General features: G+C 41.0%; 1 protein-coding gene across 1 annotated transcript in view; it reads right to left on the bottom strand.

The window, feature by feature from the left end:
* The window catches only part of LOC138755378 (potassium voltage-gated channel subfamily B member 2-like), a 339,975-nt gene extending 320,694 nt beyond the window's left edge, over window positions 1-19,281 (bottom strand). Inside the window, exon 1 of the mRNA XM_069921236.1 lies at window positions 18,653-19,281. Within this exon, the coding sequence (XP_069777337.1) occupies window positions 18,653-19,231 (579 nt within the window). The 5' untranslated portion in view covers window positions 19,232-19,281. The remainder of the gene's footprint in view (window positions 1-18,652) is intronic.
* Window positions 19,282-19,790: the final 509 nt, after the last annotated feature.

Consider the following 19,790-nt stretch of genomic DNA (forward strand, 5'->3'; position numbering starts at 1 on the left):
TATATATATATATATATATATATATGTGTGTACATAGAAGATTCCAGATCAAGATTCAATTTATTGTCATGTAATAAAACATTGTCATATTATATGAAATTACTTTTGCCTGCTGTAAAGGCAGACAGATTTTCCATCGGCAGAAAATGCCTAAGCGCCTCTTAGTCAAAGAAAGAGAAGAAAAAGAGAATCCTCCCAGTCACCGAGTGTCCGTAGATTCACCTCCAGTGCTTCTGCAGCCACACAGTGTCCAGTCCAAACTATTAGCACCATGAACCTCCAACATGGTCAGCAACCATTTAGCACCTTCGGCACTCCCTCGCATCTCTGTTCTGATTCCTGGTACCCCTTCAGCCATTTTGGAGCCAGTCTCCAGCAGTCTGCAGCCTGGCACGTCTTCCAACAGCAGTCTCCAATAGCTCACAGCCTTCCTGGGTTCCTTGTCTTGAGTTGCCAGCAGCCCACTGGTCTTTCAGCTGCAGAGGCCCCTCACTGGACCGCCGCCATGGTCCTATCCCTATGGGTCGTCTCTCTTCTTCTCCTTCTCAGATGAGGGATAGTCTCCCATTTTCTAGTGTCCTGCACAAGTGCTCCACTCCCCTGGAGTCTACAACCCCTTGTGACTTCTTCCAAGCCCAATGCCTCCTCGTGGACCTGAAAGGTCACCGTTTAGTGAACTCCAAGACCTTCCAGACCCTCTTCCTAAGCCAGGTCACTCTTCCGGTACCTCACCATGACTCAGTGACTTTCTTTCCCAATGCTTACATCAAGATCTTAGCAGTTTTTGAGCATAGTCACACCCAAATTCTCCTCAGCCATGCTGAAGCATTGCGTCCAGCACCACATCCCCACAGAAGAACTATGTGTACACACCTGGGCCTGCAGGATGCTTCCTGACAAGCTGCAGCTTGCCAAGGAATTCCACAAGATGGAGGAAATGGGGAGAGTACAATGCTCCGACAATCCATGGGCATCCCCCTGCAGATGGTACCCAAGGCATCTGATAGCTGGAGACCTTGTGTGATCATCATCGACTCAACAACATCATGATGGCAGATAGATATCCGGTTCCCCATATCCAGGATTTCACCTCCAATCTTCATGGCATGAAGATCTTGAAAATATGGTCAGGGGATACCATCAGATCCTAGTGCACCCTGATGATGTCTCAAAAACAGCGCTCATCACTCCTTTTGGGCTGCTTGAGTTCCTTTGTATGCCTTTTGGGTTAAAGAATGTCGTGCAAACCTTCCAGAGGCAAATGGAACTTGGTAGGCTGCAGCTTGGACTTCGTGTTCATCTATCTGTGTGATATTCTAATTGCTAGCTGCTACAATCAGGACCATAGCATGTACCCGTGCCAGCTCTGGCAACGCCTTAGTGAATAGGGACTGGTTGTCAATCCTGCCAAATGCCAGTTCAGGCTTACAACCATCGATTTCTTCAGGCACCGCATGGGGCAGTGCCACTTCCTTCCAAGGTGGATGCTATATGCAGGTTCGCCCAGCTTTCCACAGTTAAAGAGCTGTAGAAATTCATAGGCATGGTAGATTTCTACCATCTCTTTCTACCAGTGGCAGCCAGGATCACGCTGTCACTCTTCAAACTACTTTCCGACCAGCCCAAACACCTGGAGTGGAATGACAAGGCAACTGCTGCTTTTGACAAAGCGAAAGAGACGTTGGCCAATGCCACCATGCTTGTGCACCCATGAGTCAATGTGCCCACGGGCCTCATGGTTGATGCGCCAAACACGGCTGTCAGGGGCATCCTGGAGCAGCTGGTCGATGGGAGTTGGACGCCACTTGCCTTTTTCAATCAGCAGATGAGGCCACCAGAGAAGAATACAGTGCGTTCGACCAAGAACTCTCGGCCCTCTGCCATCCGCCATTTCTGATACTTCCTAGAAGGGAGGGATGTCACCATTTTCACGGACTACAAGCCCCTGCTATTCGCCTTTGCTTGGCGGTCGGGTCCACAAGATAACAGAGGCATCTCTCCTACATCTTGGAATACACCCCTACCATCAGGCATATTGCATGCAAGGGCAATCTCGTGGCTGACACACTCTCCAAATATGTCTATTCAATCAATCAGCTCTTTGGCTCCTGGGATCGACGACACCACTCAGGCAGCAGCACAGCTACAGGACACTGAGATACTGCCCTACTGTACCACCATTTCATGGCTCAAACTGGAGAACATGAAGTATGGACCTTCCAGGGCTATGCTCTCTGCGACGTATCCACCGGACACGTACCATCGTACCGGTGGTTTGGAGGGGTCATGTGTTCAATGCCATTCATGGCTCAGCATACCCATCCATACATGCTATGATGCAACTGGTCGCCAACAGGTTTGTGTGGCATCATTTGCGTAAACAGGTCAGCCATTGGGCCAGAACTTGCGTACACTGCCAGACCTCCAAGATTCAGAGGCATGCCAAAGCCCCACTCTCCAGCCATTTCCCCGACAGGTGTTTCAACTACTTCCTGGAAGAGCTGTAGAGCTCAAACTGTGCTGTACATAAAGCTTAATTATGTTATAATTGGACATGATTAATTTTGTTCAAATACAAGATCATAATACATTGATCAGGATTTAGGGCAGGTCCACCATCACTCGATGCGTCATGATGTCACCCGTGGAAGATAGAACAGTCCTAACCCCTTGCAACTGTGAAAGTGTTCAGTGTCCCAGTTAGGAGTGGTCAAGTGGGAAAAGCCAAACCCCAATTCCTATCCCAGGCCACTGAACAGCCAATTTAGTGGGATGCAAGTGTGAAAGGGGCTTCTGTCTACCTAACACTGAATATCACTCATTTCCACTGGTGTTACGAAAATAAAACTTGTGTCTTGCATCTTTTTGGTTCTGCTGTGTCTTTTAATCCCCGAACAGAAGCCTAGACTTGAACACTGCCAGAAGTGAGGAGGAAGTATGGTCCTGCTATCGATGACAATGAACTAAACTGAATGTACAGCCTTGCCTCCATTTTCAATGACAAGTATTTAGTTCACATGTGCTAATTACTATTATGTGATAGACACAGCCTCTGCTGTCAAAGGAAGCTGCCAGAAGACGGCACTTGCAGATAAGATGGTGCAGACACCCCTCCCTGGCGGGGAGTTTCAGTCAATGTATGGCCCATTGGCTCCTGCCAATGATCTGGTCTGGACTCAACCCTCCGCTCCAGTTAAATTACTACATGATTAATCCAGAGGCCCCAACCAGAGACAAAGTTCAAATTCCTCCATGGCAGCTGCCGCAGTTCAATTAATATTCTGGAATTTAAAAAGTTGGTAACAAAGTAATAATAGTCACCAATTTACCAGATAATGTCAGTCAATTGAGGGATATGTTAGTAGAGACAATATATTGGAGGTCTTCAAGGGTTGGGGTTTAATGGAAACAATGGGCTCATGTGAGTCAATGTAAATATAACATAAAACTCCTTTTGATTTTGGATAGAATGCTTTTAGAATTTGTTTAGGCAGGAAAACTTGTCCAAAGCCAACAATCAAAAGTTTAAGATTTGCACTATTTCAGATTATGATGCATCGGAAGATGCTGGTGCAAGATATGGTCATTATGCAACGAATGAATTGAGCACACCTTTCAAAAGACTAGATTAGAAGTACAGGTATCAGTTAAATTGGTTGGGAATAAATTGAACTCCAGGTAAAACTTTGAAACGTGTGAGAGAAGGGTTGGTGCTCCAACTTCCTACACACTCACTGCTGTTGTAGCAAGCCCGTTTAATAAAACTCAGGAGGGCATATTGCCAAGGTGTGTTGATAGATTCATTGTTGGTGCTCATTTTTGACAATGAATTCACACTTTTAAACAAACAGCAGTGTTGGTTTTGGAATTTCCAGTTTTATAGGAGAATGGGGCTATTGGCAGAAATGCTAAGAGTAATAAAGTGGCTTTTAATTGTCTTTTATTCAAACAAATTAAGAGAACCTCCTGAGTGATTAAAACTGATGTATTATTTGTTTTGAATTACAATGGACAAAGAAAATTTTGCTTTCTGAACACTTTTGAGTGTATTTTATGGATTTTGGGCTGCTGATCACAAAACTAAGAGCACTAAACTACATTGACAATATGCTTCAAGTATACAAAACCATGAAATGTCCCATATCATTGAAAATTAATTTCCTGCATTCGCCCTACTGATCTTGGTAAAGTCAGTGACGAACACGGTGAAAGGTTTCACCAGGACATTGCTACCATGGAAAAGCGGTATCTGGACAACTGGAACCTATCAATGCTGGCTGACTATTGTTGGACACTGACATTGAAAGGCTTCAGATGCCAAGTAAAAACAAAAATCAATGGCAAAATGTTTTTAGGTCAGTTGAACTAATGCAATGTGCCAGCATCATACTGTGATTAAACATACTCAATTCAATAAAAGTGAATTTAATGTTTCTCCAACTTTCTATGTGATACAGCAAATCTGAAATTATCTTTGTTTTCAGCTTGAAGTTGTCTATCATAATCCCCAATTTTTTTTCAGGAGGCAAATCTTTTGGGAAAAAAATGTTGTCAAATGTAATTGGAGAGAAATTAAATTTTAAAATTTTGTTTCATTACATAAAAAAATAAGTTATGCCAATTAAATTAATTCAATAATTACTATTGATCCCTAACCTCACTTTACCGTGTAACAAGATAATGCCAATCTCATTTTAACAACACATATTGGGAGTGATTGAAGAAATACATGTGTGGAATCAGATGTGAACACGAGGGATACCATAATTGAATCACCTATGATGTCATACAGTTAGATTAAGAGCAGTAATGAAGCAACCTCAATAAACAAAGATTCTCAGTCAGCTTACTGAAACAACTGACAGCACTGTATTGGAAGTATTCTTATAAATACTGAAAGCACATTTCAAAGGTGAATCTAATGGGTTGGAACGGTCTAGTGAAGCAGAAATAAAAATAGAAAATGGAGGAAATACTCAGCAGGTTAGTCAGTATCCATGGAAAGGGAAAGAATCCCAAAGAAGGGCTCAGGCCCAAAACATCGACTGTCTATTGCTTGATGATCTGCTGAGTTCCTCCAACACTTTTCTGCATTATACAGAATTTACATTTTGAAGCATTTACATTCGACATTGACAGGTTGAAGCTCTCCACCACAAGTTGCAATTTTGTGGAAATTGAAGATCCTGCAATTTTTTGACTTGGGCCATCAGGGCCAGGTGCTGCCCAGTCACATAAACATGGACTCACTCTGTTCCAGACATCTGGATCAGAAAGGATAGAGCTGTGCCAGCAGCAGATGGTTGGGAATTGGCACATGCAGGGCTACTCATGTTAGGGTGCACAAAAACTGATGGACATGATGGACTGCCTGCAGAGACTTGAGGTCACATAAGCTTGCTGGCTAATAGCAATAGGTGTTATCTGTTGCTGGGGTGGAGTGGGCCAAGTGTCAGATCTCTCCTTCCAGAGCTGTCGGACTCACTCCCAGTCCTCACTGAAGATTGATTAATGATGCAAGAGGAAGGACAGCAGCTCATTATCCACAAAATAACAAAGAAGGAACCATTTTTAAAATATTAATGGTGCTAAAACAAAATGAAAAGAGGAAAAGAAGAAACAAGAGAATTTTGCTAATAAGATACAAGTACAGCATAAACTGTGACATAGACTGGTTTAACTATATGACTTGTAGGTGTATAACTCATACATGTCTATATAACCAGAAAAATCACAGCTACCACTCCTATAACTGCTCAGATTACGATCAGTCAGGTACAAGTGGAATCAAGTGTGAACAATTCCACTGAGCTCGACAGTAGAGAAAATTTATTGGTGAACATAAACATTTGTAGAGATCACAAGAGAAAAGCACACTACCATAGCAGAAATGGATTTTTTTAAAATGTGGTCCATCAAAGTTGCAGTGCCATTCAAATCATGAGTGATTTATTTTTTCTCTCAAACCCATTCTCCTGTATTTACTCAATAACCTTTGAAACCAATATAATCAACCTCCACTCTAAATATATCCAATTACTTGGCCTCCATAGTTGCCTGGCAACAAATTCCACAGATTCACCATCTGGCTGTAGAAATTTCTATTCTAAAGTGACATCCTTTTACTCTGAGGGTGTGCCCTCTGGACAATGACTCTCCAACTACTGGAAACAACTTCTCCACATTCATTATATCCAGCCCTTTCAATATTTGGCAGGTTTCAATGAGATCTCCCCTCATTTTCTGAACTCAAGCAAGAACAGGACTAGTGCCATTAAACACTTTTCATCTTAACCCTTTCATCAACAAATTCATTCTCATAAACCTCCTCTGGACTCTCTCCAATGCCAGCACAGCCTTTCTTAGATATAGGGCCCAGAACGGCTCACAATACTCCAAATGTGGTCTGACCAATATGGTAAAAAGTCCCAGATTACATAATTTCTTTTGTATTCTGGTCCTCTCAAAGTGAATGCTAACATTGTATTTGCCTTCCCAACTACCTACTCAACAGCATATCAACCTTTAGGGAATCTTGCACTAGGTCCCTGAAGTCCCTGTGGACCTGCACGTTCTGAATTTTTAAAAAAGTCAACATTCCTTCTGGAAAGTGCATGCCTATACATTTCCCTACACTTTTTTGGCCATTTTCCCAACCAGTCCAAGTTCTTCTGCAGAATCCCTACTTTATCTCAGTTCCTACTACTCCACCTGCCTTAGTATCATCCACAAACTTTGCCACAAAGCCATCAATTACATCAACTGACTCATTCATATATAACTTGAAAATTCCCAGACCCAACACTGACCCTTGTAGACCACTAGTCACCAGCAGCCAGCTAGAAAAGGCTCCCTTTATTCCCACCCTTGCTCTTCTGCCAGTCAACCAATCTTCTATCCCTGCTAGTTCCTTTCCCATAATATCACGGCTCCTATTAGGTTCAGCATCTCGTGTGGCCTTCTGAAAATCCAAATAAACAGTGTTCACTGACTCTCCTTTGTCTGAGATACTTGTTACTTCCCCAAAGAACTCCAACAGATGTCAGGCAAGATTTCCCCAGAAAGAAATAAGACACCAGTGATCCTCTGCCACTCTTATGGTCCTATGGATTGACCTCCGATCCATTTCTCTGCAGCAACTGTACCACAATGTGATGCAGATGGCCAGGAAGCTCTCAATAAAGCTTCTGTAGAAGGTTGACATGATTGCACCCAGTAGCCTTTCCCCCTTCAATCCTCTCAGGAAGTGCAGTCACTGTTGCACCTTCCTGACACATGAGGAGATGTTGTGTGTCCATGATAGGTCACTAGTTAAGTGAGCTCCAAGAAACCTGGTGCTCTCTACTACAGAGCTGAGGATGTGTAGTGGAGGGTGGTTGTTCCTGGTCCTCCTGAAGTCCACTATCATCTCCCTCATCTTGTCCATGTTGAGACTCAGGTTATTACTTTTGCACCTTATCACAAGATTTTCTACCCGTTTTCTGTAGTGCAACTCATCGATATTGCTGATGAGTCCATTTGTGTCATTAGCAAATTTGATGACACTATTGGAGCTGGATCTTGCACAAATAAAAGCAGACTGAACATGCAGCCCTGAGTTGCACCAGTGCTCAGTGTGACAGTGCTTGATGTTCTCTTACCGACCCAGACAGGTCTTTCTGTTAGGAAGACCAGAATCCAGTTACAGAGAGAGATGCTGTCCAAGCAAGGACAGTTTCTCCACCAGCCTCAGGGCAATGATCGTATTAAACGTTGAGGTGAAGTTGGTGAACAGCAGCCTGGCACATGAGGTGTCGTTCTCAGGTGGGTCAGGATGGCATGAAGGGGCAAGGCTATAGCATTGTCTATGGAAAGGTTTCTTCTACAGATGAATTGAAATGTATCCAGCATCTCTGGAAGGTGTGCTTTGATGTGTTCCATCATCAGACGCATGATGTGGAGTTCAGTGCCACAGGCCAGTAGTCATTGAGGTCTATTATTGTCACGCCCTGTGTATTGGGATGATGGTGATTGTCCTGAACCCTGAAAAAATTTGTCCTGAAACCCTGAAAAAAAATTTGCACTGCTGCAGGAAGGTGTTGAAGATGTCCATGAAGACCTCCATCAATTGGTCTACATGGTCCTTCAGTACCTGACCAGGTATATTGCCTGGGGTCACCACCTTGTGTGGGTTCACCTTGGATAGGGTTCTCCTTACCATGGCCTCAATTATGCAGGGGGCCTATTCATCAGGGAGCATGGAGCTTTCTTCTACGCCATCCTGTTCCTCTCATCAAACCGTGCATAAAAGATGTTCAGTCTGTCTAGAAGGGACGTGTTGCCTTTATCTCACATAGTTGATTATGTCATCTGTTATAGTCTTGATTCTTTGCCACATGCGCATCATGTCGCTGGTGTCACACAGCTGTCTGTGGATCTTCTGTGCATAACCTCACTATTATCCTCTTTTATTATCTTGTACTGTATATTATTGAGTAGCTTACCTTCATATTTCATTTATTGCAGGAGATTATATAAATTAACCAACAATTTCATGAAAGCGTTGTAGACTTCAGTATTGGTATCAGGTAAAAGAAGAAAATCTGCAGATCCTGCAGTCTAGTGCAGCACACAAAGAGAAACTCAACAGCATCCATAGGACATCAATTTTATAATTCAGCTATTACGTTGTTGAGAAGTGAAAATATTTTTTAAAAAAGTGCATATATTTTGATTTTGTTTCTCAACTTATTACAAAATATCTCACAATGTTATAAAACTTTTAAACATTAATTCCATGCCTTTTACAACTTTGTCCTGTCATTAATGTCCAAAAATGTCAGACCAGTGAATAAACAATCGCACTTATAAACACAATTATATTGGTTAAACCATAATGATTTTTAAAACAGCCAAAAATACAGAGAGAAAAAAGAAAATTCCATCTTCCATTTCACCCATCATATGAGCTTTCTAACTATTGAAGCAGACAGCATTTATTTGATTTCCTTAGATATACAGGGTATCACCTTTTATCCATTCAAATCATGGAATACGATCAACTCACAACTGAGCTGGGAATATTAGCAACTATTTTCTTTGTAATTCAAAATTTCTGAATTATTTTTAAAAATTTACACCTTAATCTATTATTGTGGATATACAAAGCAACATACATTAATATTAAAGTATTAAAATTTAGACTGCCTAATGTCTTCGGTGGATTATGGAAGAATATACATTATTTTCATCATGCTGTAAATGAATCAGAAGGGAGATTGACCATCACATTATAATACAACTGCAGCAAAAAACTTTATTGAAACAGAATTTAATTGAAAATAAACACCCTCAATATATTTCTCATATTTACATATTCTAATTGCAAATTAGGCATTTCATAAGGATTACAAATTAGCTCTGAAAGTCAAAGCATGGATTTTTTGTGTGTTATTGAAGTTGCATTCATCCTGGAGAATATTCAGTCATACTCCTTACTTGTCTCTTGTAGATGGCGGATAGGTTTTTGGGAATTAGGAGACAAGTTGCTTCTTGAGGGATTCTTAGCATCGGACAGCTCTTGTAGCCACATTGTGTATCTGGCTACTCCAGTTCAGATTCTGGCCTATGATAACCCATAAGATATTGATAATGGGGGATTTAGTGATTGTATTGCAATTAATATTAATTACACTGGACAACAAAGATATTGATTCCTGAACACTTTTGGGTGTATTTAATAGATTTTCAGCTGCAGATCATGAAATTCATCTTAAAATTATCCTATCATGTACTGTATTTTTTAGATATCTATTTTTGTGATTTCCTGTCATATTTTAAGTCTACTAGTTACTGCCAACAAAGCAAGCTATTTTGGTCAGTCCAAGCATGGCTGGGCATGGACTCAGTGAAGGTGTTATGAAAATGTTTTTGGCCTGGGTACATTTAGTCAGGATAGATGCAGACAGGTTATAAAAGCAGCTTGCATGTTCATGCACATGTTCTTCAGGCAATCGCATAGTGAGTGAACTTAAAAATGGCATTTATTGTCTTCAGGTAAATTCAATACAGCAAAATGTCTCGTCAATGTTGCAACAGCTGTGATACATTCTGTTGCATTTGTGGCAAGTATATATTTAATGTTAAATTCAATATGTTAATTTAATATTTCTCCAACTTGCTACATGATGCATCAAATCTGAAATCATCTTTGTGTTCAGCTTGAGGATGTCTATCAAAATTCCCAATTTTTTTTTCAGAAAGCAAACCTTTTGTGAAAAAAAATTGTCCAGTTTTATAGGCGATTTGGTGATTATATTGCCATTGCTGTTAATAATGAGAAATTCAGTGGAGGTATCACCACTGAATGTCAGGCAATATTAGCTAGATTTTCTCCTGTTAGATGATACTTGCTGGTATCAGCTCAAGCCTGGACATTGACCAGGTCCTGCTGTATTTGTGGACTGCTTCAAGAACTGAGGGGTTGCAAATGGTGCTGAACATTGTGCAATCTTCAGCAAACATTGCTATTTAAGTCATTGACAAAGAGGCTCAGACCCTACCTAACGGAACTTCCCGAGATGTCCTGTGTCTGAGATGATTGACTTCCAAAAATTTACTGATTTTTCTTTGTGATCAGTAGGATTCCAACCATCAGGAGGTCTTCCCTGATTCCCCCCAACTCTAATTTTGCCAGGGTGTTCAATATTACTCTTGATGTTGAGACCAGTTACTTTCACTTCACATGATATGTTGTGATGAGATGTGACGCAAGGGCCTTTAAAAACTAAAAGAATCAAAATGCTTTAGGTTATATTTTCAATTTTAAATTAGCAAAAGTATTTAGTTAATGCACTTGCAATAAGGTTCAAGCATAAACTGTGTATTGTAACAGTTAAAATTAATTTTCCCAATTTCTTTGAAGCCCACTTGTACAAGTTCAACTGATCTCTCAGAAATTGCATTTATTTTCTATAGAAAATATGATGGGGGATAAAAAAATTCCATGAAGTCTTTACCTCAAAATTCAATTTTAAATAAACGTTGTCATCATAAACACAATGTAATGAGTACCCACTGTTCAAAGCTGATATCACTTTATAAAGTTTAACTATTTCAGAATTTTTGGTAGAGCAAAAGTTTTTGTCATGCAGCACTTTCTATTTTCAGAAATTATGAACTTCTGTCAATACTCCTTTGCAAATACGCCTTTAGGGAATTAAATCAATTACATTCAACAGCTAAAGTTATCATTGAGTCTTGTAATGCATTTAGGCTATTCCCACATTATGGACAGGTTCTATTCCCTGAAAACTGCTTATATTGTGATTTTCCAATAACATGAAGCTTATTTTAATCTTACCTGCAAAGTGTCAGGTTAAATAAGACATTTATTCTATTTATTTTTTCTTCCCTTTATTGAAATTTAGACAAAAATAATTGTTTTTTTTTTTTAAATTGGATTCCAGATCTTGACAGCGCCACTCTTTTTCCTTCCCTTTCTCTTTTCTGTCCTTTTTTCTTTCCTTTTTTTCTTCTTTCTCATTCAGGGTTTTGTTTGGGGTGAGGGGGGAATAGGGGTCATATTTAGAAACATGATTTAATGATTAATTCACATTTATTTTATCTATTTGTGATGGTAATTTTGGTGCTGTTTGTTGATAAAATCAAAATAAAATATTCAAAAAAAAGATGCTTTTGCACGGAATATTTTTCTATCACATTGAACTTTTTTTTGGCAATGACAAAATAACCCACTACCATTATTTAACAACTGAGGACAACATTAGACTCAGTGGATAGAGTTTTCATGGATTTGCAAAGGGATTAGGAAAATGGGGAGACCAGGAAAAGGGTTGGGATTTAAGTGATGGAGTTGGTGGGGTAAAGGTGGTGAAGAAAGACCTGTGGTAATAGGTTAAAGCAAGCATTCTCAACCATTTTTTGCCTATGGCCTCCCTAGGACTCTGCTCAAAGTTTATGGGCCCCCTTCCATGTGAGGCAGTTAAGTTTTGGTTCCTTCTGTACTTCTCTCCTGCTGACTATGTACATAAGATGAAAAGAAAACAAGGCTTTCACTTAAATGTGCTCCAGGAGCAGAGGGGTATGCATAGGCCCCCAATGAGAATAACTGGGTTAAAGCATGGTGACTTGGTGAAAGTAATGGCTGAGGAACTACCTTAAGGAGTTGGTCATGGTTATTATGGCTCCCCGCAGTAATGATAAATGAATTTGTTTTTGGTTATTACAATACAACTCCAAAAATGACTTAATTGAGTAAGTGAATTCTTACTGAGAAATATTAAAGGGATTGAATCATGCTGGCTGTAGTGAGTTGCCCTGATATTCAGGCAGTCAAGTATCAGCAAGAGTAATGAACACAAAGACCAAGTCTATGAGTACACATTTGGAGTCCGAGAGTAAGGTTTTGTTTTCATGGAATTCTGCAGCATTACATGAGAAATTGTCACTCAGTCCTGTATCACGTCTGAAACCTGAAGATCTTGCTGAAGTTTAAAAGGCACAGATTTAGGAAAACAAATAGTAAAGCTACTGTTTTAAAATTATTTTGGTTCAAGTTGCTTTTTTTTTATTATTTCTTGGAGGTTTATTTGCTTTTCATTAACCATATTTCTGAAAATGTATCAATAACTCAAGTTATTTACTTGAATTGTAATGGTTTTTAAATGTATCCAACTATTAAATTATTAAAATTGCATCAGTTCAACAACTGCCCGGCTTTGGAAATAGTTCTGTGGAGCCTCTGCAACCCAGTGGTGTACAGATCTCAAAACAGCTTTCTGCAATGCCAATAGCCAGCCAGGTTGACCATTCACATCTACCCCAGATAATGCAGGACCAAGCGTAGGTATTCTGGATAATGTGGTTGATCCAGCACAAAACAGCTAAATTCAGGAAAGAACAAGAGTTGTTGATAGTGTCTGTATTTTGAAAGACCTTGTATGGATATGGGAGATTTGTGATAATTAAGTGCAGGGTTAAGTAGGTGGCACCGATGGTGCAAATTTAATTGGGGGAATCAAATAATAATTACCCTAGAATTGTGCTCAAAAGTGAAAACCAGTGACACAATGCAAGCAGCTCAGAAAGGAAGGGGAGACTGGAGATCTAATCAAACAGAACTGAAAAAGCTAGAGTTTGTTACTACTGTATAGGGGACAGCTCTCTAAGTCTCAGGAACACCCAATTTATCATTGAAAATTAGAATAACGAAAGAATTGTGTTCTTATAGACCTTATTTTTACCATTCCTCTGTGCATGGATGAAAATACAGATTTTCTACCAGGTCTAAACTGGCTGAGAATCCAAAAGCAAATAAGCAACAAAATGAAGGGGGATATCAGCAAGCTCTACTCCAAATGAAGTCCAGTTGGAGAAAATAGCTGGAGACTTACTGGCACTTGCACGAGTAAATGCTGGCTAGGAATTCTGGCGAGTTATTCCTCACAAGCCAACAAAATTCTGATCAATATTTCAGCATGAATGGGAAAACGTACAAATTTGCTACATGTCTGCAAGAGATAATATGTCAATATTTTGAACAGTTGTTAAATAAATTAACAGCTTATATGTTCCTCCATTTGAATCACAGTTTGCTGCATCCAGTGCTCTTAGTCATTTCTTGATTTCATGTGGAGTCAATCAAATTGGTTGGAAGTTAGCTTCTGTGATCATGGGAATTTTAGAAGGAAAATTAATTTCATTGCAAAATGGACAGAATTCAATTTCAAAGGGCTTTGATGAGATCAAACCTAGATTACTCTAGAAGTTTTAGTCTCCATATCCCAAAAAGGATTATACATTTGTAACACTAACATATCTTCACTGGAGTTTAGAAAGTTATCTCACTACACCATATACAAGGGGGATTGACAAAGTGAATATTAAGAGCCAGAAAATCTAGAACCAGGAAACACAAACTTTGGAATAGACCACATGGCTTTAAGAGTGGGAATCATATCTCATGAACATGATTAAGTTTTTTTTGAGGAGGTGACCCAAGAAAATTGATGAGGGCAGCACAGCAGATGTTGTGGACATGGACTTTAACAAGGTCTTTATCTGGAAGGTTAGCTTAAATGGGATCCACATGGTTGAAGAGGGAGGGTGGTAGTAGAGGCTTGTTACTTCTATCAGAGGCCTGTGACCAATAGTGTGCCACAGGAATTGTTGCTGGTTCCACAATTGCTTGTCATCTATCTTAGCAACTTGGATGACAATGTACTTTGCATGGTAATTAAGTTTGTGTGTGACAGCAAAATGATGGTTTCATGGATAGTGAAGAATGTTGTCCAAAATTGCAACAGGATTTAGACAGAAAGAGGGTCAAGTGATGGCAGATGGAATTTCGCTCTGGCAAGTGTGAATTGTTACACATTGGTAGGTTAAACGAGAGCAAGACTTACACAGTGAATGTGAGGATCCTGCAGTGTTGTAGAACAAGGAGATTTGTGATACAGAAACATAGTTCCATGAAAGTGGCAATGCAGGTAGACAAGAGTGGGAAGGCGGCATTTGGCATGCTTGCCTTCATCAGTCAAGGCACCGAGTACAGGATCAGAGATGTCACCTTATCCTAAACCCCCAATAACCCAAAATGAATCTCACAGGGGCCCTAAGGCCTTGCAGCAAGCTTCACCCAGCTCTGCTTAAGACAAACTCCCCAGACAAGAACACAATCAGAGATCACAGAGGCATCCTTACCCATACTTCACTTTGTAATAATAACCCAAAATTAATCCCACATAGGCCCCGAGTCCATCCAGCTAACTCCGCCAGGCACCGATCAAGGCAGACCCCCCATGCCAGGACACGATCAGGAATCACAGAGACAACCCTCCCCAGATTTTACCCTATCCTAAACCCCCAATAACCCAAAATTGATCTCACATGGGCCCCAAGGCCTGGCAGTAAACTCCACCAGGCATTGCTTGAGGCAGGCTCCCTCAGCCAGGACACAACCAGAGAGCATAAAGGCACCCTTACCTTGATTTCACCTTATCCTAAACCCCCAAATAACCCAAAATTAATCTCACAGGGGCCCTAGGGCCTTGCAGCAAACTCCACCAGGCATTGCTTAAGGCAGACTCTCCAGGCCAGGTGTTGGTGAGATTGCACGAAGTATTGTGTGCAGTTTTGATCACCCAGCAATAGAAAATATATCATGAGCTGGAAAGGATGTAGAAGAGGTTCAGGAGAACATTGGCAAGACTGGTAAGCATGAACTACCAGGAGAGACTAGATGGACTGGGATTTTACTCCTTGTATCATTACAGGCTAGGAGGTCTTTAGAGCTGTATAAACTCATGAGGGGCATAGATAAGGATGAAGGGCTGCTCTTCTAAATCTTTGAGTAGGAATGTATTATCACTGGAGGTTAGAAAAATGAAGTGATCTTATTTTGACACACTGATTCCGTAAGCAAGTGTGTTGTTTACTCTGCCCACAGAATATGGAACATAATAGCATAGTCCCTTCACCCACAATGTTGTGCTAACCTAAGGAAAACAAATCCACAACAATCTAATTATCTCCCATTACCACTATTTTTATTTCATCTCTGTGCCTATCTAAGAGGAATTGAATGTTTTTGTTGTACCACTATTCCCAGCAATGCATTCCAGGCACTCACCACTTTCAGATGTGGCAGAGTATATAGAAATGTTTTTGGGAGAGAAATTGGGAAAGGTTTGCTAGTGTAGGTCACGTACAAACACTTTAAACCAGATCTTATTTGAAATGCTGGAGCTTTGCTAATGCTAGATACGTCAGGGCTTCCAGAGCCTTTGCAAAAGCTTTGGAGAGTGCCCAAGAGACTTCACTAACGGATTGTTGTTTACAAAAGGCAACAGAAGAAAGAGCTTGTCGGAGCAACTTGCTGTTCTAAGCGGGTCGTGTATTTTTGCAAACAGAGAGAGTCAAACAGGCGTTCTCTCAGAGAGAGAGAGAGAGAGAGAGAGAGAGAGAGAGAGAGAGAGAGAGAGAGAGAGAGAGAGAGAGAGAGAGACGCACACAGAGATCACTTCTTCAGTGTTACAGTCAGCAACAGTAGCTGGGACTGGAACAGGACAAGCTGACAAGCTTGTGGAAAACCCCATTTGAAAGATGGATTGTGAGTTCTTATTTTGGCCTGGTCAAAGCCCTTGTGGTTCATGCAAGAGGAGAGGACTGGCTGCCTAATATTTCACTTGAAATGAGAGAAACAAGAAGGCACTCTGTGGTGACCTGAAAGAAAGAGGTTATCATCTGGAGAACCCTGAGGGGGAAAGTTTCATCAGCAAGACACTGGAGCGACTGATTAAAAAGGAATCAGTTGTGGATATCCTGGAACAACAAATCTCTCTCTGAAAACCAACAAGAACCTTCTTGAACGGTAATCATTTACCTTTCAAGCACTAAAACCTGGTGAACTTTATAAATGTTAGATTCTGTGCACAGTATAAGAATTGCCTGCAACCAGTGAACTTGGAGGAATAAGAAGCGAGATTGGACTGTGAACCAAAGAACTTATCTGAACTCTCTCTCTCACACACACACACACACACACACACACACACACACACACACACACACACACACACACACACGGGGGTTAAGTTAGGTTAGTTAAGTCAATAGTGATAAGTTAACGTGTGATTCTGTTTTCATGTTTAAAGATAATTAAAAGTAACTTTTGTTTAAGTAACCATTTGTCTTCATGAATATCTATTGCTGCTGGGTGTTGGGGTCCTCTGGGCTCATAACACAGAGAACAAGGGAATAATATCTAGGATTAAAAGGGCTTAGCCATTTAGGACTGAGAAAAGGAGAATTTTCTTTCTGTGGAAGAAAACCATTAGTATTCCAAAGCTTGATAATTCATTGGTGGCCATTGAACCTCTCTCAAAAGTCATTAAATGTTTTGTACACTAAGAGAAATTAGAGGATGTAGGAAATGAATAGAAAACTGGACTTTATGCACAATTGTGGAGGAGTCTTATTGATTGGATAGTACACAAAAGTGCTGGAGAATTCAGCAGGAAATATAGTATCCATATGAAGTAAAAGGCAGTTGACCTTTCAGGCCTGTGCCCTTCCTTAGGAGTCATTCTCACTGAATGAATAACCTAGTTGTGCTACCATTACACATATTTCCAAGTTTCCTTTTGGTTGACATGGCTATACAATGTAATTCATAGATAGTAGGTTGGAACTGGAAACTGCAAAATTAACTTCAGTTGTAGGCTGTCATACAGTAATTTTTGGATCACTGCATGGGACTTTCCACTTCAACATGAAACAATAGAGTATCAATCCAAAGCCATCAATACATACAGTCCTCGCCATAATATACCTCTTCTGGACACCTGCAGAAAGTTAACCAATTGTGCACGTGCGTATTTTGACGAAGAATGCACGGCCATTTGTACTGCTAAAACATTATTTTAAAAAACTGCCAGTAAATTGCTCTTCGCCACCTCCTGTTGGCCACGGTACAATTATCAAGCAAGTAATATAATAGGAGCATTGCCAGATGTGGATGACATATTGTACCCACTGTTGGCAGACACAAGTGTAATATAATAACAGTATCACAGAAGAAATAATGGAATTGAAATAACAATGGGCAGAACTGAAGCAATGATAATGAGATAACAATCGAGAAACTATTGACATCTTTATGGAAAGAAATAAAAAAATGGTTATACTGTGAACGAGATAATGTTACTTGTGGTTTCCCCTGTGATTTTCTTCAACTGGTCTTTCAAAACATCCATCATTCCCTTGCCAAGTTAAAAATCAAAGAAAATAGACCCCAACCACAACAGCAAATTAGTTCGTACGTATTGCCACCAGAATTCTTCTTGAGCACGCTTTCATTTGTGACTCATTCCTTACTTTGCTCAATAAGAGGAAGGACATTTCTAAATTCGAGAGAACGTTTTAGCAAGCAGAAAAAAAATGTTGAATTGTAAGCCTCACCAAAATCGTGCAACATCGTTTCATTGAGGTGCGTAAGATATTTTAATACCTAGAAAGATTGTTGGTTTTTGCATGGGAAGTGGATATGGGGTCAGCCAAAATAAACAATTTTGCAATAATAACATTTTATATATATATAGATATAAAAGTTATGAGGAAGACCAATTCGTTGACCCCTTCGCCTTGATATTACGCTTGGATATTTTACTCCACAGTAAAACAATGTTAAATGCCCACTTTCATTCCATCAATCTTTTGTTATGGGATCAAGTTTTGTAATTACGCTGCAACATAAGTTTTAGTCCAATGTTAATAACGTATCACGTTTCTTCTAGCGAACAAAACTATTACAAATAATCGCATACTTCAACTTTTCAGCTTCCATTAAACGACAGCGTCGTTTCCATTTAAAATAGGAAACATTGCAGTAACACAAATGATAGTTACAAGCCTTCAAATCCCCATGACAACGGCCTTCACCATCGTTTCAACGAACACTTTGATGAGGGCGAAATAGAAAATGGTCAAGAAGTTTATGAATTTAAAACTACGAATATGCAAAGACAAATACTTCTCGATTATAAAGAATACGGGGGGTGGGGGGGGGGGGGGTTCACTCTGCATTATATCCGCCTGCACGTCTACTGGTAGCAGGACCTCTTCTTTCTGGGGAATCCCATCGGTACCTTACCTTCGCGGCCACCGAGGAGCCGGGCTTTTCCAGCAGATCCCACAACTTCTTCCTTTTATCTGGACAGCACGAGTTGTCAAACTCCTCGCCTTCTCGCTCTCTCATCGTTTCAGCCTCGCGCCTCAGTTCTTCGTTCATTTGCTCCTTTTTCTGGTGATACCTCGCTTGGCAGCAGGACTCCAAGTAGATCTCATCAATGCCCCAGTAATCGAGTTCCTGGCCGAAGGACAGAGCGCACATCTCTTCCATCATGTGCAGTTTCCCCGTTCGGTAGAAATTCAAAATCGACGTGAAAGCCCCAGGGTGACGATCAAAAAAGTATTCGTTTTCATCCAGGTTATAATCGTCGCAGGTCTCCAACAGGGTTTCGTGGGTGTTGCAATCTCTCAGTTTGCCCAAACGTGTCCGGGGTAACCTTTCCAGTGTCCTCCACAAGACTTCATGGTTCAGTCCCCCAACGTTGATTTTCACCCTCCTGGAACAAGTCTTTCTCCTGATGATCTCCACGGGCTCCGGGGGAAGGGAAGCTGTGGATTGGGATGCTTTCTTAGTCATTCCCGTTGGGTTCTTTCCTGCCATGGTCACTCGATTAGAGCCACAAAAAGAAAGAGATGAAGAAACCACTAGCAAATAAGACCATTCAAGGAGTTCTCAGCTACAAGGGATGCAAAGCCATGAGTATTGAACACTTCAAAACCAACCCGTGCGCGTCTTCACACAGCTCCTTCCATGAACGCAGCTGCATCGAACACAACATTTGAGGAGCGGGGGCTGCATTAATCTCCGACGCTGGCCAGTCACTTTCATTCAGCATTATCCCCTCGGCCGGCAGGACGACGTCAGGGCGGCGCCCCCTCCCGACTGGTGCCGCGCGCCTCTCCGCGTCCGCGGACCCACTCCAGCCGGCTGGCCCCCCCGCCCCACCGCGTGCGCCTGCGCCGCCTTCCCTCCAGCTGGACTCCGGGAGTTGTGCGGGTTTCCCAGTCTGTCCGAGCGACGGGCGCAAGCATCAATTATGGCGGTCGAGGCGGATGCGCCGATTTGGAGCTGAAAGTGCTCAGCTGGCGAGCAGGGGTGATAAATATTAAAATGAGCAGAGTGTGTCGCTTTTTCCTGCCATGATTCAGCTCAGCTGCAG

The sequence above is a fragment of the Narcine bancroftii genome, chromosome 2 (genome assembly GCF_036971445.1).
Source record: "Narcine bancroftii isolate sNarBan1 chromosome 2, sNarBan1.hap1, whole genome shotgun sequence".
Taxonomy (NCBI): Eukaryota; Metazoa; Chordata; class Chondrichthyes; order Torpediniformes; family Narcinidae; genus Narcine; species Narcine bancroftii.